This window comes from Odontomachus brunneus, unplaced genomic scaffold (genome assembly GCF_010583005.1).
Source record: "Odontomachus brunneus isolate Ranch 3 - 2012 unplaced genomic scaffold, Obru_v1 Obru_scaffold_165, whole genome shotgun sequence".
In the NCBI taxonomy this organism is placed as follows: domain Eukaryota; kingdom Metazoa; phylum Arthropoda; class Insecta; order Hymenoptera; family Formicidae; genus Odontomachus; species Odontomachus brunneus.
Window position 1 is genome coordinate 664,661 of NW_022639615.1, and position 25,671 is coordinate 690,331.

The 25,671-nt window shown below is 41.8% G+C and overlaps 1 protein-coding gene and 1 pseudogene across 2 annotated transcripts in view; one reads left to right on the forward strand and one right to left on the reverse strand.

The window, feature by feature from the left end:
* Positions 1–20,069, forward strand: part of LOC116851081 (splicing factor, arginine/serine-rich 19-like) — a 164,387-nt gene extending 144,318 nt beyond the window's left edge. The window contains exons 7-10 of one of the 2 annotated variants that reach the window (XM_032830121.1): positions 403–2,011; positions 15,580–15,775; positions 16,041–16,160; positions 16,449–20,069. In XM_032830121.1, the coding sequence (XP_032686012.1) occupies positions 403–2,011; positions 15,580–15,775; positions 16,041–16,160; positions 16,449–16,638 (2,115 nt within the window). In that variant the 3' untranslated portion in view covers positions 16,639–20,069. The remainder of the gene's footprint in view (positions 1–402; positions 2,012–15,579; positions 15,776–16,040; positions 16,161–16,448) is intronic. The other variant, XM_032830122.1, reaches the window with a different exon arrangement.
* Positions 20,070–20,358: 289 nt separating this feature from the next.
* Positions 20,359–24,128, reverse strand: LOC116851077 (annotated as a pseudogene).
* Between the last annotated feature and the right edge of the window lie 1,543 nt (positions 24,129–25,671).

A 25,671-nucleotide genomic window follows, 5' to 3' on the forward strand; every position in this document is an offset into this window, starting at 1 on the left:
GAAGAAATTTCCGAAAATTATTGAAACTTCCTTTACTCTTCTAATCGAAGATTACTTCTTCAACTAGAAGCAACTTCTCTATAAAAAATAAATTGCTAAAAATTTCACTTTCAATGTTTTTTAAACGAAAAACTGTTTCAAGAATATTCGGCTACAAATAACCCTAGTTACCCCATTCTAAATGTTAAATAATATCTCAAGTCTAATCCGTAAATTTTTTTCATTTATTTAACGACTATTTTGTATGTTATCCGAAAGTAGATCTGTGTGTCCAATTCTTCATGTACTTATTTATATCTTTCAAATTGACGTATTTCATTAAATTTATTTCACTTAAAGTACAAGAGGTTGTACGAGGTTCTGTTCTTGCATTTGCGTGGAAAATAAATTGTGATCATACAGATACGGAGCAGCAGCGCTGCATTACCGAGTAGAACGAGTTCGTCGACAGACACGTCGAAGCAGCAACATCAGCAGTCACTTCCTTACGCCGGCCAGTCGCAATCAAGCAAGGACCACCGACGCAAAGTCGTACTTCTCCGCCCAAAACCAATTCCGAGCCGCCTACAGCAGCAGCAACAACAGCAACAGCAGCAGCAGCAACAACAACAAACGCAGCAACAATCAGACAATATATCAACTCTATCCCAGGACATCGAATCCCTCCAGATCAACTCGAGCGATGAGAAAACTGGATCGCCGAGATTACCCGCTCGCGATTACACGCCATCGCCTCCATCTACCGCACCTTTACCCGCGAAATTTCACGGTAACCGAGACCACTTGCTACTGAACATCCGTAGCGCGCCGAATTTACCGTCGCAGCCGGATCATCCTCGGCTGAAGGACATGAGATTACCCATGAAATCGTTGCGCGCAAAAGACTCGCCGCAGAGCAGCGAAGGCAGCATTCTTGAGATCAAGAGTCGGCCGAAGACCTTCGTTCAGGAGAACATCGACTCCTCTCAAGGGCGTCGATTCGACAAGGAACTTATCCTGGAGTTCAAGGGCAGGCCCCGGGAAGATAGACAACGACCTCGCAGTCTAATCCGCGAGAGTAGACCGGTAATGGAGTTTAAGGGTAGGCCTCACGAAGCGGAGAGCGATATTGCACGACCGCGAAGAGATACCGGTCCGTTGGAGTTCAAGCTGCGCACGTCAAGACGCCGTGTTGGCTACTCCAGCACCGAGAGCATGGCTACAAGCAGCAGCGGCGGTAGTATGGAATCTCTGCGGAGCAGCACCAGCGAGGGTAACCGGTCGACTAGTAGCTCCGAGAGTCGGCACAGCACCAGTCTGAGCTCCCACAGTTCGGACAGCGGCGGCACCAACTGCTACCATCATCATCAGCTACCGTCATTACCCGGCTTCCTGACTCATCACGCCACCAAGTTGCACATCCTCTCGCCTATCTCCGACAAGTCATCGCAGGAGCCCGCCTCGGAGACCTCTGACAACAATCGCAATAACAACTCGCAGAAGGCCTCACCCGAGGAATGCGTCACATCGGAAAATAACATCACCGCGAGCAATAACACGAACGCGGCTAACACGAACGTAGTCACCTCGCCCATGGACACGTCCTTCAAGAAAAGGCGAGCGCCACAAAACAAGAATCTCATCAACCTGGCCTTGCAGTCGTCGTCGTCGGGCGACGCGGAAATTCAAGGATCGGACAGCGGCATCTCCATCGAGTCGCGCGCCGGAATTAAGTGCAAACCTTTTGGTTTCCACTTGTTGAAGCCACAGCTAGACAATATCAATTTTGTCGACAACGAGCCGGAACTCTCGGATCTGCCCTTCGATATGCCGAAGTTACGTAGGAGACGTTTGCTGATGCAACAGGACGCCACTACATCGGGCAGCGCGACCAGTGTGGATTTGAGAGACCTGCCGTTTGACATGCCAAAGCTCAGAAAACGACTCAGATGTACCCAAAGTACCGAATCCAGTGCGTCTCAGGCATCGTCTAGTCTTTCTGTACGCGACGTGGAGCCGCCTCCTTTATTCGGTGAGTTTTTGTTACACATGGAAAGAACATTTGCAATCATTGAAATTTCCATTTTAATATAAAATATACAAAAGATACATGGAAAAAGTTTAGTTAGATTAATCACAAATTTCTAGGAAAATATGAACGCAATTCCGATTAGAATTATCAGAATTTCCTTCAACAAAATTTCTGAACTAAAAATTTTTTCTCTATATTTTTTTACATTTTATACCATGTTCGCAAAAATAGAAATTTTAACAATTGCAGGAAATGTGGACACTATATAAACGAGATCTGTGTACACACTTTCTGCTTTGTGATTATGTGGCTTCTAAAGTGTGTCAAAGTAAAAGGGAAGTACGATGAGCAAGTCTCGCCGCTCAGAGGTCAGCTAGCTCAAACGAGTATTTCGATCGAAATCCCTTTTCGAGGATGATTAACGTTAACGTGAAGCCGCGAGGAGCCCCAGGTTTAGTTTCCTCCTTAATCGAGCCTCTAGCCATTAAAACGATAAAAACCGTACTTTCGGCACTTCGAGGTAAACTAAGTACTCATCAGGAGCGCGAGGGGGCTACCGTAATTTGATGCTGATCGTTATGAACCTCCCAGACAACGGCTAACATCGTTAAGCTTCACTTAGCTGCTCCCAACGATGTTCACTACAGACATACGCCTCTTTGTCAACCGTGTATCGATAGTAGACTTTAATGGCGAACATACACATGTATCCGCCATATGGAGAGAATATTAAAGTTTTTTCTTTATATACTTTCTTTTTAATTTAATTATGTTTCTAGTGATGCAAGAATAATCCAAGAATAAACTGTCAGTAAAGTCGATCTTGCTGAAGAACGCAATAAATTTCGCCAGAAACACAGCAAGTATTTTAACAGCACACTTCGATCCCTAAAATACAAGTAGTATATACGAAATGACACGACAGTGAATTATTATCGAAAATGTTGGCCTATTGCTTGCTTCAAAGCATTTCTCGGTCATAAAATCCTATAAAAATTTTTATTCTAAAATTCTTTCCGTGCACTGTTACATACCGTTTCAGACTTTGTTATTCTAACGCAAGTGTTAATAGTAGTACAAAGTACTAAAACGATCGCGAATGATTCGCCTCACGATTTAAATATTAAATACGTTCGACATAGCAATGAATGCGCTTCTTTTGTTGCTCCGATAAATCGTCGACATTAATGCGATGTGACAATTAGAGCACGAGCGGTAATTGCGAGCCAATGCAGCGGCAGTTACAATGTATCAAGTGATATCGAAGTAGCGGGCAATGCGCAATTTAGATCGCATTAATATCGTCCGAATCACACGGCATCGATAATTTATCGCCAACGAGTGAATCTGGCCCGACGTGAGACCACACGCAGTGTGCAGTGCGCGAAGCGTTTGGAATTAGTCGGGTGATTAAGCCGCCGTCGCCGCAACCCTCCGCCTATTTTCCCCCGAAGCTCTATCGTCCGACCTGATGGGAGTTTGAACGCGCGTCGTCTACCCTCCGAGTTCCGAAATTGCGAAAGCTCTAATGCGAGAGCTTCGCGGAACGAGCTTCCTGCGCCGCGTACGGCCTATCTACGGCCTGCGAAAGCTGCGACCTGCTTGGTGGTGTTGCCAACCTGGCGGGAGGGGTCAGTAAATGCCAGTAGATTGAGGTTAGGTTCAGGTTATATGCACAGTGCTGATGTATGGACCAACTTGCGGGTCAGCAGGCGAAAAAAGGAATAAAGGATGGGCGTTAGATCGAGAGAGAAAAAAAGTTGGACCGACAAAATCGGTGGTCACTCGTTTTCAAAAAAATTTTTTAAATAAACTTGGTTAATATAACGAAAAAAAAATGAAGAAGTAATATTACAAAGCACGCAAAAAGAAGAAGAAGAAAGAAGAGTGCCAGAAAAAGAAGTGACAGTGTTGAAGCTATCAATACTGCTTTATTTGAACCTAAAGAAGAAATCTAGTAATAGTACAAAAATCAAATTTTGTTGAGAAAAATGTAATTTCCCGCAGCAGATGGAATTGAAAGGAATTGCGTGAGGGTGCGCCCGTACAGAGGGAAATAGGGTGTTGTAATGTTTCTATAAAAGAGTAAACGAAATTTAATAGTCCAATGTCAAAGACAAGACTGGTGCTGACTGCGCGTGTCATACAAATCAATCAAGTGATAATCATCAGTTGTAATGTAGCAGAGAGTACAGATAAGGAGATATTTCTGATTCGAAAAACGCTATAAATCGGACAGCACAGATGTAACATATCGTTAGTGAATCTTGAGTCAGTTAGTGTTGGTAAGCTAGAGGAATATGTACTTCCTGATATCAATACGGAGAAAAAGAATTTTGTATACGTTATATATACGACACAGAAATTACTGGGACTTAAAGTTGGGCATATAGACAATGTCTGCACGATTAAAGTGAAATGGTGATGGAATAGGAACTTTTTGCATAAAGAGTTTTTGAGGATATTGCATTTGTTGTTGTATTCAATACAATTGCAATACAATTGCATTTGTATTCTATCTATTGGATAAGTTGCGTTCGTTCAATCGACTAAACGTTTGCTCGAACGAATTTTGTTCGTTCAAGCAAAGTCTCATTAACTCAACCACTCTTTTTTCTCAGTGCATGGAGAGAGCAGCGCGGAACTATTTTTATCGGTCGGTCGAATGTCAATAAAGGCACGGGATGCCCTGTAAATCCGTTTTACTCGGAGTTACGAGGTCCTTGGGAGCCGCTCTTTCTCTCCTGGCTCGGGGAAAACGGATGGCGAGCGACGGCGACGGTGGCGGTGGTAGCGACGGAGCTAGCCGACGACGACGAGTGATTCCTCGTACCGTGAAATACGCCGACGCGGATTTATTTAATCAATTACGGGCTCCGGCCTCTCTAAAGCACGGCTCGCTGTGTGTCGTTGCCTGGGTGATTTAATGCACGGCGATTATCACCCGCCGACCGTCCAGCTGCTATGTTTGCGAAACGAATTATTGCTATTTTTGCACTGTTACCCGAGAATATCACACGTGATATTATGGAACACTTCGAAGTGTACACATTTGGAAAATAAGATAAAAATACTAATGCCTGTCTCTCTATACACGTATCTAATTTTGGACGTTTTTATTTCTTTTATTCTTTAAGATTCCTGGATACTTTCTCTGGATTGATGACGTCAGAAGCGAGGAAACGCATTCAACGCACATTCAAAATTAACGTAACATGCAATCTTCTTTAACCTATTTTTCCTGATGATTTTACCATTTTCATTTTATAGCTACTTATCGACTGTCAAGGAAAAAAGATAGTTTTCGAACATTTTGAAAGTTGTTCAAGCGATCTGAAGTGTTCTTTCATACAAATATTTTTTTATGTGGAAATAACACGCAAGAATTTTCAGCGTGTTATTTCTCGCTTCTGACGTCACGACGCTTCTAACACGACTGCGGTGAGTAGCCAGGAGCTTCAAATAGAAATATATAACAGTCCTAATTATGGACCAATTTCGTCCCAATTTCGGATCAAACCTGGTTTATTAATGCATTAAAATATAAAATATTTAAAATATAAATATTTTTTTATATTCTTTCTTCTTTTTATAAATTTTTACATTCCAAAGTTATACTCACAAATACTGTTAATATATCTTACCTCAAATAATTAAATTGGAACTTTTTCACTTCTTTTTCGAGCGAGTATAGTAGAATAAAATAATTTGGTCATTCGCGAAATCGATTTCTTTCTCCCAGAGCGCGATTATATTCGTTACATTGATCCGATAGAATCCGACTGGTCGGTGAAGCGGCGGATGTCGATGTAAAAACAAATTGAGAACGAAGAGCACGACGCACTCGACGAGGCCTCTGATAGAAGCGCCGACCATGTCATTCAGTCGGAACCGCTCTTTGAGCAACTATCTCGTACGTCGAAAATATGAATAAATAGCCGTCGTCTGGCTCGAGTTTAATCAATGCGTGCTGCTAAATACGTGAATACACCGTGTGCACGTATACACCGGTTGCCGCTCGTTTCCGTTTGTCAGATAACGAAGGTGCAGTTGTCATTCCGCGCTCTCCCGCGCGCCGATGTCACCAACTACTTCGATCGCGGCTGGCCGAACATTCGCATGTGTTTCACGGATGACGCGTTTTTCGTCTCTGAATTGTACGCGAGAGGCGTGCAATAAAACCCTCGTGATTTCGTGCAACCATGGGCAGGCTTTAACGACGGAGACAGCCGTGCACTCGCCCGAAATACGCACGCGGTTATAAAAAAAAAAAAAACATCGCATATGCCAAGAGACTGCCTAAAATTTAATGAACCCGCGCTGTTAAGTACGAAATAAAATTCGTAGCTGCAAAATTCAAAGCTGCAACGTGCACAAAAACGGGAAAACGAATGAAAATATTTTATTTGTCGTTTCGCGCAAATTATGCGGAGCGCGCGTAGGTTCTCCCTGCAATATCCCACGTCTCGCGACTTGGCAGCCAGCTGCAAGCGAATTGGATCAGTAATATTTTTTCCGCTTGATGGATGTCGGCCGGCCGGCCAGCCGGCTCGGATTCGTAAATTACCTTTTGAAGAGGAAGGAAGAAGGGGAACGCGAGGGAACGAGATGACGAGTGCGTTAGCACGTGATCGGGACCAGATTTCTCCAAAAGATATACGCTTTTTATGCGTTTAGTTGTCGACAATTACTTTCCGCTAGCTCGGAGGCGCGCCGGGAGGGGTGTGATCGATCGATCTTCTCGTTCTCGGCTATCGCACGTGGCTAGCGACTCGTTTTATCAGTACGTTGTGAACAGGTCGTCGATCAAGATAAACCATCTTGAGCGATGGGACCATTCAGTTTTTACCGGCGGTACATTTATCGACGTTTCCGTTTCCCGGCACGATCGGCATTATTAGATTGTTATTTTGCTAGTTGTGTTATTATTGACAATTTCACTAGTGATACCGCTTATTTGCCTTCTATCAGAATAATTGAATTAGCTGTTTCCTTGATATGCGACATGAATTTCTGTTCACGCTTCGATACGTCTGATTAATCGGTCTGTGTAATGTGCGTTTTTATTTATTTGAAGACGAACGTCATACGTCACGACGTGTTAAGAGACGACGAATCCAGACAAATATTATCTTTTTATTTTGTTACACGGAATGAATATTATATAGTTTTTTCCCTTCATAAATTTTTCTAGTTAAAGTCTAATTTAAAAAACAAGTATGTATGAAAATATCGTAATAATCGAATATTAAAACGGATATTGTAGTTTTACAATGAATTTGCGAATAAATTTCCCTCAGCAATTGTCTTATGACTCTACATGCAAAGAATACGAAGAGAATATTATAGTTTTTGTTTATATAAGCCTTTTAAGTTTTATTATGTTTTTAATAGTGCAGCAATAGATTCTAATAGGCCAGTAAGAGATCTATCTTGCTAACATAGTAAATTTTTTTTAATAAATATTTTTTAATAAATTTTTAAAATAATTTTAATAAAATATTTAATATTTTTTAATAAATTTTTAAAATAATTTTAATAAAATATTTAATATTTTTTAAGAAATTTTTAAATAAAATAACACATCTCAATCCCTAATATATAAATAGCATATGTGAAATGAAAGGATAGTAAATTTAAATCGGAATTCTCGGTCGCAAAATTTTGTAATTTTCCACTATAGAGTTCTCTTCGTATAGTTTCATTATTACTGACATGTTCTATTAAAATGGTCAAATTAATCGTCTCACTTAAGTATAACATGGCTCTCTGTTAACGCTTCGACACGTCTGACTGTCCGGCCTGTGTGGTGCGCGTCTTTATCTACTTGAAGACGAACAATATACGACGCGTCGACCGGAGACAGCGAATCCAGACCGATATTTTCTTCGGCGCATCCTTTTTTGCATTTCAGTCGCGTTGACGCGCGGCCGACCCTCGCAAAGGGGACAGTTTGCGCATTGTACTTTCAGACAAAAGCCATCGGCTTGCGCCCGTCTACAATGTGCTGGAGATAGTAGCAGCGGGATAGAGCGCGCAGAGCCTAAAGCTGGCGCTTCGGTTCACGTTGCAAGACTCCCACACGGTGGGTTCACGTGTACGTTCATGCACCGGCGTCGATATATGTGTGCACGTGTCACCAGGAAGATAGCATGGCCGTATTGAAAGTATCGGAAATATTACGCCCTACTTGCGACAAGTTTGCATTGTCCGTTTTCCGATCGGCTCTTTTAAACTTCATCGATGATGGCCTCTTCGATATGTGACACTACCACGCTCGCTGAATGAATCGGACAAAATGTTATTAGATCGACGTCACTTCGGGAAATCGAGCAAATATTACATAGCTCTGTCATGTTCTTGTTTTAGTGTGAGGGTGACGTAATCTAGATATGGGCCTAAAAGTATCGATACATGTTGTAGATGGAAATGTCGATGCACAAAATGTAGCGAACGTCCTGTTAATATCAATATTGAGACCTAGGTTAGGAAATATCGAATGACAAAATATTGATATTTGGACACTAAAGTGTCAATACTTGAAATATCGCTACTGTATCGCCCATCTCCAACGCAGTAAACGTTCTCTGCGATCAACGCGGATATTACGTTGGGTCGTTCGCGCGAGTTCAACGTCGATGTCGAAAAAATGGATAGGGCTCAAAAATTCAAAATCTCGAGAACCCAGTATATGCCTCGCACATAGACCATTTAATGGCCGACAAAGTGAACTCTGCTCGCTAGGGGCGATCGTTAACAGGCTGGAGACGAGGGAGGAGAGAAGCAAAAAAGCGCATCGATGCGGTAATATCTGGCTTGACCCGCTGTGGTGGTTATATGGGAAAAGGTTTGGCTCGATGGCAGAGAGGAAGAGCTCACAAGATTTCTTCCTAGTGTTTACGACCAAAGTTGTCGAGTGTAACTTACAACGAAGTCTTTGTTTTTCTGATGACTGTCGACGCGCGAAGAAGTTTCGCGCACGTAACCAAAGATATATGAGTATTTGCTCGCTTCAACTACGTTTTTTATCTCTTCAAATCTCTTCGAGAGAAAGGAGAAAAGACGGGGAAAAGACCTCGATTCGATTTCATTGTAAGTACAAAACGGAGCAGATTGAAGAGATTACCTTTCCAGAGAATTGGCTTCCCATCACGAAGGACGTATCTTCTATGTTTTCGCCGTTTTATTTTTCCGAACCTCGCAACACGCCTGATCGAAGTGAATACGGATCTTATCTATACCGTAAATGCTACGTACAAATTCGTGGAGCAGATATCGTCGCCGAAATTTCGTCCTCGCACGTTTTCACTTGATAGTTTGGTATGGCCACAAACGTTCGCCGCGAACCACCCTGTTTACTCCGTCGTCGTCCCAAGGATGAATCCGCAATATCGCTATAGCTATTCACACATACGAGCCACGTACGATTTAGTCAACATCGCGCATTCGGTCTACTGATCATTTGGTAGTTGGCCAATCTAACGTATAAATAACCGTGTTTAGGGCCTTTGTTCGCGAGCAGACATATCATCAGTTTCTAGCAGTAGATTTGAGTCTTGCGGAAGTTGCAATATTGTAATTATGGATTTTGAATAACTTGTTATCCGACCAAAATAATCATATGTAAAATGTGGCCGTATATAATTATATATGTCTATATTGAGAAAAGAAGCTGTTATATAAATACGATAGAAGTAAATTAGTAGGTATGCTTATGTTTATGACAGTTCATGATGTCAACATTTGATTGATTAAAACTATCTTTTTCCTTTTTCATTCAATTTAATTTTAAATTCAAATCTTTTATCCGCCGTATTGGGGTTTCGGAATGCGAACCCTCAAAATGAAAAAACATCATATAACTGGACGCTGCTGACGACATAATCTTATAAAGCACTCTTGAGCATGATCGTTCGATAAGTAGTATATCAGACACTGCATTCTTTTTGCATTTCAACTAAAAAAAATATTTTTGAGACTAAGGAAATGATTTACTCTGTTCTGTAGAAAGGTGCTGTAATTTATAGTACATGTAAAAGGTGGTATTATAGATTTCTGAATAGTAATTTCGCTTTTTTCGATCAAAAATATGCTGGAACGTCAGAAAAAAATTGAAAATGAGGAATAGATTAGCTGTTGTACGAAAATCCTTGTCAAACACAATAGGAGTTTGCAAAACAACTTGATGTTAACCAACAAACGATTTCCAATCGATTTACGAAAGAAAGACTATTTGTACACTTCTTTCTAATATATATATATTTATTTATTTATTTATTTATATTTAAAATTATATATAATTACACTTATTATCGAATAGTTTTAAGAATATACCGACTTAATTATTACTGCATTTATTAATAGTAAAAGATTTTATAAATTATACAAGCGCTGCTCCTGTCAGGGCGACCTGTATAAAACTAACGAAGCAAAATTGAAACATCACGGAAGCGCGACAGCCTCTAATTTTTATAGCTTTTTGCGGACGTAGATTTTTCACGAGTATCTCACCGTTGCTGACGAATTTTTGCAGTTCGTGAATTTTGCAAGAGAATTTTGCAATTTCCGCAAATTGCATGTGCTACGATGTGCTCCGCTTCGAAATCCTCGAGCGAGCAAGAGTGGATTTTGCGTGAATACGGACGACATTCGAGGCGTATACATTAAACTTTACGTGATGACTCGACCGGAGTTACAGTTAAACGTAATTTTATTTTTTGCCGGTTGAAAATCCCAGCCACGTACCGTTTGCTTCATGTCACTATTGCGACGCGCATCGAGACTGTCTGCTGCTTCCCATTTGGTGCCGATCCAAGAGGTTGCGACGCGAGCCGCCATTTGTCTGGTCATTCGTGGGATTTTCTACTAATTAAGTTTTAACGAGTAGCATTGCCGCAATTTAATTGTTACGCTCGACGAGACACGCAAAGATCGCGATAACTGGGTTAAATTACTCGCGCGCGAGTTTCCGTTGCAATTTCTCGTACTCCCACGCTTGCACTCTTTTATGCAAGTTCTGCTCGCGTCTCGAATAATTGGACCACCAACATTACACCCACATAGCTTAACTGTTTCGGCGAGCTTGTTAGCTTCGCTCACTCGCGGTTATGCTTCGACGTCGGGTGGTATACACAACTTTCTGCCGTGCTCTTGCAACGATTATTCTATTAGCTTCTCTTTAAGAGAAAATCAACGCCTGACCTTTAGGGTCTTCTCAATTGCTGACAAACGCAGAGCAAAGATCAGATATCAAAAGCCACGGAAGACCAGTCAACAACTAAGCGTGTAACATCATTATCCGCCAGACTTCCATCGAGATCCTCAATAATTTCCGGTCCTGTTGCCTTGGAAAGCTGATGTTTCGTTACGCTGTGCACGCAATTACGCTTTTCACGGATGAAGTTTTCGATTACACAGCACGTTTATTCCGATAATATAAAATAATTATAATAATAATAATAATTGTTAGTAGGATATATTTCTTCAAAATATATTTCGTTACTTCCGTGTAATCGTTTTACTGTATTTTCAGTTACACGATAGAGAATATTTTGTGTTTATGACGAAATCGATCCTAGTAGAAACTTTTGTGTCAAACTCTAATTGGAACATGTAAAATATGTTAAATTCAACCCAAATTTTTTTATATTTCACTACATCTTGAGATTGTTTCAGTTCTGCAACGTTACTTTTGCACCTAAAATGCAAATGTTACATTTGCGTAATTTTCGACTAATTTTATAGTTTAATGGATACATAAAATACCGGATTGTATGCGTGTATGTGTGTGTATGTGGAATATAGATGAAAGTCTCAAGTGGATATAAGAGTTATTCCGTAAATAACGAATGTTATCACGACCGGTACGAACCCAAAGTATTGGTTATCCCCGGACAAATTGCACGAGAACTATCCGAATCGTTCGACGGGAACGTTCGACGTGCGCCTATCGTACTTCATATTTCATGAGGATCGAGCACGTATCAAACATTCCGAGCAGGTCCGAAGTGTTTGCTGCCGCGTCGATAAGGACTCGTCGACGGAGGGATAGAGGCGCTCAAGGGCGTGTAACTGCAACATCTGTTGGCGGAGATCTCCGGCCTATCCCGGCGTTTCGCATCTGTTGTTTGGGCATTTCGGCACCATCACGATGTTTCCTCGAGGGATGAACGAAGTCGCCACGTAACAACGCGATGCAAGCAAGCTGAGACGGTCGAGACGCGCTCGCAAAGCTCTCTAGATCGCGGAATCATCGTGACTGGCGTTCCTTGTGAGCCCAAACTTTCTATGGCCGGTATTCTTGCGTTTGTAACACACAAATGACGACAGGCGATGAGAATACGCAGTCATTTGAACTCTCTAAGACCCAGTCTACATAATTATGTACATTCGCTTTGGGTCTTCTTAAAATTTTTTATATTGGCGAAGTAACGATTTCGCCTCGATACACCTCCAACCGCGCGTTCGCGAAGCCGTATCCTCATAAAACTATGTTGTTCGCAGTGGCGGCTATGTGACTATGTCCGCTGCAAGGTGCCATCTTCCATTTAATAGCGCCTTGGCACTCAATGGAATCGCCATTGACTCCTTCCCAGGCGCATTTGACATGCCGGCTCCCCGGGGCCGTAAATTCGCTGGCGTCGTAAATCTCTGCGGCGGGTTCCACCCTCGATCTCCTTCGCTCGGCAATAAATACGAATCGTTGGTGCGGGGTTGCTCGACTTGCCGCTCGGAGCTATCCCAGCCACCGAGACGTCCGACGAAACGCGTCGCCAATATGTCCTGATTTTCGCGGGGAATTAAAAGTTCCGTATCCCTGTCTTCTCGATGCGCGGGCGAACTCTCGCGAACCCGACGGATGCCCGCGAGATTTCCCGTGCGTCTCCGCCGTCCACGCGGCTTTATTCCTGACCAAGAATTTCCCCGGGGACTTTTGCGGCGACACGTCACGTGTCTCGCATCGGAGGAATATTTGTCGCCTTCTCGGCAGCCACCGGCTACCTCCCTCTTCTTCGACTTCTCATCCTGCGCAATCGCTGCCCCTTTTTCACTGCACGGCACTGCGAAACATCGTTTGCGGAGGCTCGCACAACGGAGACGGTTTTAGAGCAAACAAGCGTTGCTTTGGATTCGCACACCATCGTGATCATCACGACGGCGGGGTTTACTCGTGTCCTCGATGTACCTGCGTACGATCCACCGCTGAAGCATCCTGATGTGCTCCCCATTTCCCGCGGGAGCACGCGGTAGTCGGAAAGCCCACGAAGAAATTGATTGAGACGTATCTCCGCTAGGGACGGATATTAAAACAGTCTGAGGAGGGAGAGGGAGAGAATAAGGATACGAGTGTCAAGACGAGAGATTACCGTGAGGGTGGATGATGTACAAAGGACGGGGCTGGTTCCACGGGAGAAAAATTCCGGCAAAGACAAAGCAGAGAAAAAGCGTTTACGGCGTTGTAGTCGGCGGAGTGAAGTGGGGGAGAGTCGGCCGGATAAATCTGCTCGGCCGATCGCCAGATTGAATTTAATAATACAGACGCACCCAATCTCGTCGAGTAACGCGCTAGCCGTCCGCCGCTGTTAATGTTTAACCATTCCCGAAACGTGCATCTCGCAAAGAGGAATTGAATAGAAATGGCGCGTGGAAGATAGCCGCGATCTTTCGGATCCTCCTTTCACAGTAATTTGATGCGTGTATACGGAATGCTCGAGAATTCACCGTCCGCCATGAATTCTACGACACATTTGGCAAAGCGTCTTTTTCTCAGTCCACATTTATTGTAAATTACGATATTTTTCTTACATAACCTTAAATTCTATGTTATACTTTCATGAAAAACCACAGCAATTAAAAATTATACTTTTACATATAAATATGAAGTATATTTGGTATACAGAAAAAATGCTGTTGAATTGGTGCAGTGTTGGTACAGAATTGGTTGACAGTGCCGTAGTTGAAATAAATTTTCTTAATTCAATAGCTTCATCTTATATTTCACTGATCTTAACCAGTGAATGTAAGATTTCATTGCAAAATCTATACAGTACAAATGCGTTATATGTTAGATCCAACTTTCTGCATTTTGCGACAGCATTACCGGCTTCCATGCGATTTGGCAATGACACTATCTGTCTCCGCATCAATAATAGGAACAGTCGCTACTATTCTTTCAGATTTTTATTGATTGCGGTGCTATACTTTTAATTGAACCACCAATTATAAGTATAGCACGTTTCAATGAAAAATACACTGATTGTACTTTAGAGAGTATAACCCATAATTTTACCTTGTCGTTTAAATGTTGAAACAATGATCCCAGCAAACACAACGTTACATACATGTTAGTTGTAATTTCCTACTCAACAATATAACTGTTATATAATACGTATGTTATATAACAGTTACATTGTTGAGTAGGAAATTATAACTAACATGTGTGTTACATGTAACGTTGTGTTTGCTGGGATTATATTAATTTCAATAACATTAGCATTGCAAGAAAATCTATTCGGCACTGCTGACCAATTCTATTGAGCCAACAGCATTCTTTTTCCCGTACATGAAATGAAGAATGGAATTTTTTTCCTGAAATTCGGCCGGTCTTGCAATCTGGTCGACACTGAGTAAGCCCCGCAAATATCGATTCTTCGCCCTCAATTTATCTGATAGTCCCGAGACACCCTATGTATCTGCATACGTGTCAGACGGGGCATTCCGGCATGCCCTCTGGGCACGTTAAGCCGCGGAAGAGGCTAACTCGACGTTACACCTGTCAGAGCAATCTTGTAGTACCTGCGTCATGTACCGCGTCCGAAAAGTCAACCGCTAAGAGATTGCGCCAATAAATGAAATTAACGCCCCACCGTAGGGTATACAAGGGTGCTTCCTTCACGCGTCTTTCTATGGTCATTATCGTTCACGGGGAACCCTCTGACTGATTGGTTGACTGACTGACTGACTGACTGATATTATCATAGTTGAAAGATGCCTCTGTGAAAAATTGGATGGGAGCAAAGCTTCTTGCTGGAGTGGCTTGTCACTTTAGGGTGGCACGTGTAAACATTCACTTTGTAAGACAGGCTTTAGAAGGTCCGATAGTCCTTCAGAAGACAAATGCTATTACTCACATTAATATATAGTGTTGTTTCTCCTGAAATTTATTTTAATTTAACAATGATTTATCGTGGTATTATCTTGCTAATACTAGGAGTTCTTGTTATACCGTGTGCCCTTTCCCCTAATAATAATTATTAGCTGAATATCAACGTTGCGTTGTATTTCAATCCAATCTCGATCGTGGTATCTCAGGCAAGGGTAGATAAGCGATAGTGACGAGCACACGTCAACGCTCCCATAATAATTTTCCGTGGACAGCTTAATCTACCCCGTTATGCGAGCGTGTCCCGACATATCGGAGTTCTGATTCGTAGCAATTATGAAGGGGTCGTAAAGTCCGTCGCGAGAGATTGCAGCCAGCTCTATACGATACACTATACGGTATATCATCGTTGTTTACTGTTGGAAGCTTCGCGGAGTACGTCTAACTGCCGGGTGACTCATTTCAGGCGGCGGTCTGGCGCGCCCGAAGATGACTCTGAATCTCGACGCCAGTGGAAACGCGCCTGGCACGGAGGGAAACGCGAGTAGTCAGTTGGCACCGAAGAAACCCGGCGGCCTGAACCTCGGCTTGCCCTTGGAAATCGGTACAGTTCGAGGATCGGCCGATCTGGTCGATGTGGAGCTTCCATTAGAGAGGCAAGGGTGAGTGCCGACGCAACCTTTGGTCGTGTACGGAACTGTAAACATTTTTACGCGCCGTCTTGGCGAGCGGTGGCTTTGGCTTGGCTCGAGAGCCGCTACGCTAATGAGCTCGTTAGCAGTCTCAAGGTTACACGCTCTTACTCTTGTTCGCGCACTCGTTCATCTTTGAATTTTCGGGTGGCACTGTTCGCGAGGTATTTCCACCGTTCTTCGCGGCCGCATTTCCATACACGAAATTCAAACGAAGATCCTTCCCTCATTTCAGGTGGTATCACGGCTCTATCACGCGAATCGAGGCAGAGGCTGTCCTACGACTTCTACGAGAGGGAAGTTATCTGGTGAGGAACAGTGAATCGACCAAACAAGACTATTCTCTGTCTTTGAAGTGAGTAACGTATATAAATATTACGTCGTTCAATGAACCGCAGTTGCTTAATCATCCAAGTCGCGACGCGATCATTGAACATTACACATGGAAAAAAGTTTGCTTGGATTAACTATTTCCTGAAACTTCCTAATCTAATTAAAATCTAAACGATTCAGAAATTCAGTAAAGTTCGGACATTCGAACGCTAATCAGAAATCAGTTGATCCAATCAAATTCTTCTTTTCGGCGCATGTACTCCCTTCGAAAGCGATCACTCGCGTAATTAACCCTTTGTAATTGTTGCAGGAGCGCTCGCGGCTTTATGCATATGCGCATTCAGAAGAACGAGGAGCTGAACGCCTATATTCTGGGACAATTCAGCAAACCGTTCGAGAGCATACCGGAAATGGTCCGTCATTTCAGCGTGAATCGTCTTCCGATACGCGGTGCCGAGCACATGTGTCTCCTACACCCGGTCATAGCTCAGCTTTTGTAGCGCATCTATCGTAGCGCCGTTTAAGGCGCTGTAACTCTTTTGATAACCCACTTTTACTTTTCCGACGAGTGCCGAAAATAGCGCGGTTGCAACGAACGAGCTTGACAGCTTCGGCGAGACGGGATGTGCGCACACACACCCGTAGGGAATATTATTCTCCGAACGAGGGAGTCTTCCGAGATACGCGATACGTGCTTTTGACTTGTTCGACTTTCGCGGGATCCTCCGTATCAATTCGCATTCCGATCGAGCGTACCGTTCCGCGCGAAAAGCGTAAGAGATAATGGACAATAATGGCATTGAGATTGAGGGGATACGAATACAGTACAAAAGTATAAAAAGGTGAATGGGAGTGAAGCTGATACACGATCGATCAAAGGCGACAACGTCCGACTCGGTGTGAGAGATTGGTTGCGAGAGGCCAAGAGAAAACCAAAGTTATAACGTGCACGCATGAAGAATCATCTCAGGTCGCTCAGAATTAGATAGCTTCCACAGTGTCCACGACATAGTACCGTCATCATCATCCGTCGTTGTTTTTTTCGACAACGCTGTACCTTCACATGCCTATGGCCGAGTCCAAGTTTTAGTCGCGCAATAGGATTAGAGTTGGCAGGAACGGCGAAATGTATATCCGGACTCTCGGGAGCGTGGAGATCGATGGACGCGCTTCGTCTTCCTCGAAACATCGCGCAAACCTACCTCATAGGCAGACACATGCACCGCGGCACGAAGTGTAGAGTGAACATTGCGATACTAGGAATGCCCTTTCTTTTTTGAAGCGGAAGTTTGGAAGATATAAAGAAAGAGAGAGAGAGAGAAAGAGAGAAAGAGATACTGAGGCGGATACGAACTACCACTTGATACAGTTTGCTGACAGTAACATTCACAAAAGATAAGATTCGGGACCGACGATTCTGAAAAGTATACGCGAGAATGTTCTCGAGGGCGTTTCCCTGCTTTGTCAACTTGTTAATTAAAACGGTTGTTCCTCAAATTCGCGGTCACACGCGCGGATTTTCTACGAAAGAGAACTCTAGATGGGATCAGAAGCGCTGCTTTATGAATCGGTAATTTAAGTAAGAACAGGGGTAATATGTACTTAGGTTTAGAAGGGAATGTCGCGCAACGACAGCCCGACATGGCGCGAGCTCCGGAAGCCAAAGTAAAACTAATCCTAATATTCAGCCGCGGAATGTAGAGCGAACGGGCTGTAGACAGCTGGATGGTGGCGCACGGTGAGCGCGAAGAAAATGCCAAACTTTACTTCTAATCGTAATCGTTTAGTCAGGGTTTAGTTATCCGTCGTCGTTAATAAGCGATTATTAAATTTAAAGAAATAAGAGAGCGTAAGTGATGTGTACGAGTAAGAATTTTGGTTTTACATTAATTCTACAGGTTTTTCATCAAACTGGAAGCGCCAGTATAGAATCTCCAAGTATAACACTATACAGACTATATTATCCCTTGATACTAAAATTGGCAGTTGAGTAAGTTACGTAATTAAAACATTATTTATTAAAATTAAGAATAAAGATAAAAATACTGAAAGATAGAATATTGAAATAATGAAATAATACTCGAATAAATAATTCTTGAAGTCTGAAAGGTGAAGAAAACGGCAGTAAGTACATTTATAGCATCAAGGTATAGTAATGATGTATATAATGTTATATTTGGAGATTCCTTATTGACATTTCAAGTTGGAGAACATGAAGGATTAGTGTGGAAGCAAAACTTCGACTCGGTCGAATTGTTACGAGTACTGAACGAGACGAGCAGCAGTGAGACAAAGGTTTCTCGTGATTTCGATGAGAAATACAGAGTTAGAAGATGAGATAATGCGTGTTTTCGCGAGGAGTCGCGCAGACCAGTGGAAAGAGACGATTGAGGTCAATCAATGCGAATAATCGGTGGCTCGTCATCCGAGTCATCCGTCCGACAGTCGTCCCTGACTCGTGGGAAGGGGGGGGGGGGATTTTTGCGATAGTATGCAACCGATACATATTTTTTCATGTGATATTAATTTGTTACAGAGATAGCCTAGTTTCACCTGTGATCTGTTACTTAATTCCCCCTGTTCGCGCGCGCCGGCGCTCCCTCGCCCGCACGCGCGTAACGATAATAACGATAATAAAATAATTAATCTCGCTATATTATATTATGTAGCCAGCAACGACGCGTCGGTTAGGCGCAATGACAAGACGTCCGTGGTGTTACAATAATTTTTCGAGTTAGGAATACCGTGCGATTCGCGCGCGGTGGTTGTGAACGGGATTTTCGTTGGCGCCGCTGCGCGAGCTGTCGCCAAAGTGGTTTTGCTTAATATTAAGTAGACGTAGAGAAGGAGAGTGAATCTACGGCGGGTAGCGAGTGCCAGCACATCACTTAGAACAGCCGATAGACTCGTTCAACTGGCTCGATTAGCGCAAATAGTGCATACGGTGCGTCATAGTTTCCTAATTAAAACGCAGACCTCTTTTTCCTGATCCGATCACGGGAGTAACTTGAATTTACGAGCGCGCGAGGCACTCCCTACTCTCGCGTCCAATTAGGTTGAGCATAGTTTATACGTCGTACTTTAAGCTGCCAGTATTATTAACTGTAATCGATAATGCATATCCATGTTAACGTTTAAGACATTATATTGTCCCCGTACATGAGCCCGATCATTCAAGGATTAATCATTGAAGAAGCTACGATCTCTATATATTTATTTCATATATACATATTATATTTATTGTGCATTGTGTGTCATTGGGTGATGATCTCACCGGTGGTTTCTGTATACCGTTGATTTGATCGCGAGATCATAGAGCTGTAACCCTGTACGATGATAACATTAGACTTCGTATACGTAGACTAATATTACTACTTATCGAAAAGCAGTACGTAATGTTATGTGGTAGACTAACTAACTTGTAGATACTTCCTGTACCTTGAAATTTGTATGAAGTAGCACTTAGATCTGGCGTATACATATACATAAATATATATTATTACGAAAGAAACACTAGCGCATAGTCGTTTGTAGGTTGTGTATGATATAAGATCGGGCAGAGCGAAGCGAGGAGAGTCCAATGAAATTACTTTGAGAGCGTCGTGCACGCCCTTTACGTGAGCGGATCTTGGACGGCGATGTGCAATAGCGAGACGCGGTCTCGTAAGATGTGTAATATGTGAAGTGCGATTCAATATTTTTGTTTCACGGAAGCGAACCACCAATGTTCCAAATCGACTTCACTAGATAGTCTTGTGTACTCTGAAAATCTCTCTTAATAATAAAATATTTAATAACTCCACATTTTGATCGGGTGCTCCATTTATTTACTTCACTTGACTAATTTCATAAAGTAACGTTTGAAGCATTTCCTGAATGATGTCAGGCTTATTTAGAAAAAAAATATTTTGCAAGACACACACACATCAGAATTATATCTTGTTTCATTCTATAGCTTTAGTGCATTTATTTTATTTTATTTTTTATTTTATTTATTTTATTTTATTTTATTATTAGACTAGAATAAAAGAATAAACTTATAAAAAATAAAAAGAAAAGAGAAATTATAAGAAAAAATAATAATACAAATTCAAATAGAGAGAATTTCAAAATTGTATAATACATATCACGGTTTTCATCAAAAGGGAAAAAAGAAGTGAAAATATTAATAATTAGTGTCTAAAAATATTAGTGTCGATTAGATTATATATATTTTCGCATTATTCAATGTGTTGTTCCGCCGCCGCGTTTATTTCATAGATGATTTCATCTTGAGGGCCAATTGAAGCGATTATTGAGTAATCGTTGGTTTCTTTCGGCGATGTTATTTGTTGCACTTCCTCAATCTACGTAAAATCGAATATGATTAAGGTATTTTCGGAATGCAGATTTACGTGAAGCGCACATTTTCGGTACAATCAATAATTAAGTTCTAGTTTTGTGTTAATATTTCTTTTTGACAAAATACACACCGGTTGTGTCGATGGTATTTTCGGTATTTCCGGTTCTTTCGACGGTTTCCTCGAATCCGGCTTTCCTGGGAATAATAAAACGTTAGGAAAAAATATAGGCTTTTAGTCAAATCATTAAGGAAAATTTCCCTTACGTGTGATGAAATTTCCCTTACGTTATTCACTTACTGGGTGTAACGTCGTTTCGTCGAGACGGAAGAGATTTACGAGGTGCCGCCAAAGCGGATGGCGCACGTTCCTGAACGTGAGGAGGCTAAAATAATGAAGTAGTATAATTTAACAACAAAATGAATAAACGAATCGTTTAGAATAACGAGAATATATATTTCGACGGGCACTTGAGGTCGAGTCTCATCGCTAATCTGATTTTCCCAACAAATGGACTCGCAGGTGTTCTGTTTGCACGTCGCCAGGCGACCCCGATACATTTTATCGTCTTTTCCTTTTATCAAACCTTCGGATAATTGCACCACTTCGGGTCCCCATTGAGTCAAGAAATGTGCTGTTCGCAGAACTCGTTGCTGAGGAGTTGTGACTGTATGACTACCGCCGCAGTACCGATTACAGAGATAATCTCTAGTAAAAGTTATTAAATTCAAAATGCTACTTATTGTACGTATTGTATTATTATTAGAAATCTCGTGAGTTATTTGAAACAATTGACAGTTTCAACAGAGAGAAAGACTTAAAGAAATGTTCTACTCTCTTTGAGTCGTAATAAGTTTATATTAATTTATGTTATCCACTTTTTTCATTATAAGAGAATAAAATTTTACGAATTTGATCACCGAGGAGTCGTCGCGGGCGCCTCCTCCTTCAGCGATTTCATTCTTTTAGTTTCTTGCATCGCAGCCTCAAATTGGATCATGTTTTTGCTGTGGGGTGGTTTTCTTTGTTGTTTTCTAATTTGATCTAATTTGTACGTTAAGTATGGTCTCGTACTATTGGTGGAGGGTAACGGTTCGAAGCGGAATTCGCAGACTTCCTCCGTTTTCATCACGACGTCCTTATCACACGATATGCACTGAACGTCTCTGAATAAATCATGAAGAGAAAGAGTCCATATCGCGAGCTGGCTCAAATCTTATCTGTAAGCGATTTTGAAATCGCCTACCTAAGCATCTTTTTCGTGCCGGCTGCTTCGCTCTCGCGTCTCATCTCGGTTATGCTTTTCAGTTTCTCTTGTAGCGACTTTAGTCGAGTGTTCATCAAGTCTTTCAACGGCGTTATCTCAATCTTGTCAACCTTGCTCGCGATCTCGTTCTGCAGCTCGTCCAGCGCTTGTTGCCAAATCGATTCTTGCTTATTTAATTTGTCCACAGCCTCCATGAGGCCGCGTGCAAGGTCATCGCAGGCAGCGTCAAATTGATCGTGTGACACCTATAATATGGTCTATCTGATATCCTCTGTGTAATCCATATCGAAAGTGAGAATTAGAAAAGTATCTTATACCTTTTTGCTCACCACTTGAGCATCCGCTTTGTCGGCCAAAGCATCTTCTAGATCTTCCTTATCCGCTTTGATGGTCTTTAGAATTTCTATTTGTTCCAGCAGTGTCTGTTAGCGTGAAAATAACCGCGATAAATATGATAGCTCGAAAAAAATTGAACATAACTTTTAGGACGGTATTCATGAGGTGTGATCGTAAACGTTGCAAATGTTTTAAAGCGCCTATAAAAACCAATTATAACGTCTTTTAAATGTTTCAAAGCGTTTGCAGCATGTAACGAATCGTACCCATAATCAGATCAGATATTTAAGATCGTCTTAAGTTTATCTTCAGATACGAATTATTTTACACATTAGCTGTAGAGTATTTAAAGATAAACTTAAGACAATCTTAAATATAAGATTCGACTATGAACATTGGCCTTGCACATTAATTTGCCGCTTAACGCAAAAAGTGAGTGACATTTCGTGGTAATTCAACTGATTTCTTTCCTTTTACTTTTAGAAACGCGTACGTTAAGATACGTTTCACGGTTTTCCTTATCATCAAGCAGCTTATCCGCAGTTTGTGCAAATCTCTCCATGTCCGTTTGAATCTCTTGTATTTTTGCAACAAGCTCGTTAATGTCGTCCATCCTGCCCGTTACTTGCACGCTATCCACTTTCTCTAGCAAATCACCGACTTCTTTCTCTAATTTATCCAAGCGTCCAGTAATGTCGCTTAAAGCTTTGCTGTGCGTCGCCTCCATAGCTTCCAAACGTAACATCATGTCATTGCCTATCTTATCAATCTTTGACCTTTCTATGTCAACCCTCTCTGCCGCATTAGGATGCTCTGTACTAGCAGGCTGTAGCGAGGTCACAACAGTTGTTGTTATAGGTGCCTCCATTTCTACTTAAAGAACGTGTACATCTGAATAATAGAATGATATATTTAAGAACCCGAATATTAAATTAACATCTAACAGACGTACGCGCAACTTCCTCATTAAAATCTCGCGGTTCTCGTTGTACTTGAAGCGTAACTGCTTCCAGTGCAGCAACGTTGCGACGGACTTCCTCCGTGATTTCTTCTTTTTCGCGAGATGGTACAATCGCTTCGTCGGTCTCCGCAATTTCTGTTGCCGCTGCAGGTTCTCGTGTGATGTCTACACCATCAGCAGTTGGCTTACTTTCGATTAAAATATCGACGATCGTTCGAATATTATCCAACTCTTGCTCCACCTTGGCGACTTTATTCTCGAGTTCATCCAATCGACTGTTAAACGACGGAATATCCGCTATCGCGGCTACGTAGACACCATCTTTCATTACATCTTGTAGCATTGTCGTCAGCTAAAATAAACAGCTTAACGTGTTCCCGCTCTACATTAAACATTTTACTCTCCACTGTTGCATCGACATTGAATTTCGCGAGAAGCTTACGGGACTAATAAGCAGTACCTTATTGATACCTTGTTCGCTAGCCTCCAGTCTTTTATTGATGTTGATAAACTGCCACATATCAGTGACAGGATCAGTCATTCTGCGTTTTAGACGCTCTATCATTTCCGGAGTAGTGGATAAATCTTTCAGAGCTTGATATTGATGCTGCAGCTCTTTCACCTGTCAGCATTAATTTACTACATCATCTTCTATCGTTACTAAAAGATAGGTGGTACTTATCTGTCCCACATACAGATTGCTCGAGTTGTTTAAACGCCAATGCCGTAGGAGTAGAACCGTCTACGACGGGTTCCACGAATATAACAGTTTGAGCTTCGGGATCTATTCCAGGACTTACTTGTTGCTTCACACCCTTTGTTACTTTCAAGTCATCCTCAACTGATTGGGATGATTGGGTGTAAAATGAATTAAAAATCCGCCTGCTGTGGCATAGCTAATCTATTTTTGTAATAAATTAATAAAAATATACAAAGCTCTAAAGTCGTAAGTCCTGTACCTTCCGCGAATACATTGATGTTCGTCCCATCGGTTTCTGGAGTTCGTTGGGATACTTTACCGGCACCGTCGGTAATACTGTACTCCTGAAGACGAAGGGAAGGTCCTGGTTTTAAGGACGCCACCATCGTCTGTAACAATGCTCGCGTAAACGTATGCGAAATAGCGCATTGTTTATACATCCAGTTTACGGTCATTTTCGTACTTTTATACGTTTCGCGCTCTCGCCGCGATATTCCACTTTAGTGGCCTGCAAATCTATCTGATGCAACAAGACTTGGAGAAAATTATGAAGGATATTGAAATTGACTGCGCCAACCTGGAACCGATAATTTCATCAGTTTTTTGTCCCATGTACGGATGATTACATTTCGTCATTATTGTTTCACTTCTGGAGTTCCCAGAGCAAGATTGAGCAGCTGTGGGAGAGAAACTTGCAGGCTGACGACATCCGCGTTATCTACAAAGGGTGATTTTTGCACAACTTCCGTGGTCATTTTTCACGCGATCGATTTCTTAAAAATTACAAGTGAGAATCATAATTAACTGTAACTTCCCATTTGTGAAGTTTGGTTATTCAATGAGGTTGACAGCTTTCAAGATCGATCGCGACTTGCGTACCTACATTCATCCCTTACCCGCTACGCTAAGGGTGGTGAAGTTCCGTCCATATATCCACAGTTGGCGCCACACATATAATTGGTAAGTGGTGTACCCTTTTGGAGGATGCTTGTATTATAATATATACCTTTATTTCTTCTTCCAAAAAGCTTCTAATATTTTACTACTCTTTCTCTTCGTTATATTCGTAGGTAAAATAGTAGATCTAGTATCGTCAAAGTATTACCACCTCGTTTTCTTTGCGTAACGTTCTTTAATAAATTAATATTAAAAAAATAGTTTATAATTATCATAAACGGATATGTTGCAATTTATAAAACAGTTCATAAAATTTGCGCACATTATCAGTCATAACGAGAAGTACAACTCCAGGTAGAACAGATAGTAGAAAATAATACCAATCTGACGTCATTATGACCAAATATTGATCAAATTTACGTCATTTTTTGGTTCAAATGACGTTAGATTGACTATCTATTCTACCTGGGACGTTACCAATGTCAGAAAAATTTCTCTCGCAGCGTAATTTATATATAATTCCATATGCCGTGAAGAATCGAGCGCCATAATCCGCGTCCGTTCATATCCGTGTCTTTCAATCATCTCCATCGTTAATCATACAGTACCGATGCGGCGTGTTAATGAAACAGTAATTCATCGCGCGTCGTTTCTCCACCAACAAGCCCGGTTTATCTGACTGCACGTGGCCGGTAGACCGAATCGTGAAATAGAATCAAGGTAGCTATACTATCGCAGATTACATCGAGCCGTATATATTTTATCGAGTCCCCGGATATGATATTCTCGAGCGTTTCCGTTAGCCAGATACGATCAACGTCAGCTCGATCGTGTATTTATATCGCTCGCATATCCATCCCGCGACGATGATGAATCCTCTGGTAGCGATGTTGGGAACGGAATTAAAATCATCGTATTTCCTAACCAGTTTATCGGAGCCACGAATCAGGGATAATACAAACGAGTGTTATCCCAAAAGAAAGTTCGATGAAGTTTCGGCTCAGCAGAATCGATATGCTTTTATAATCGATC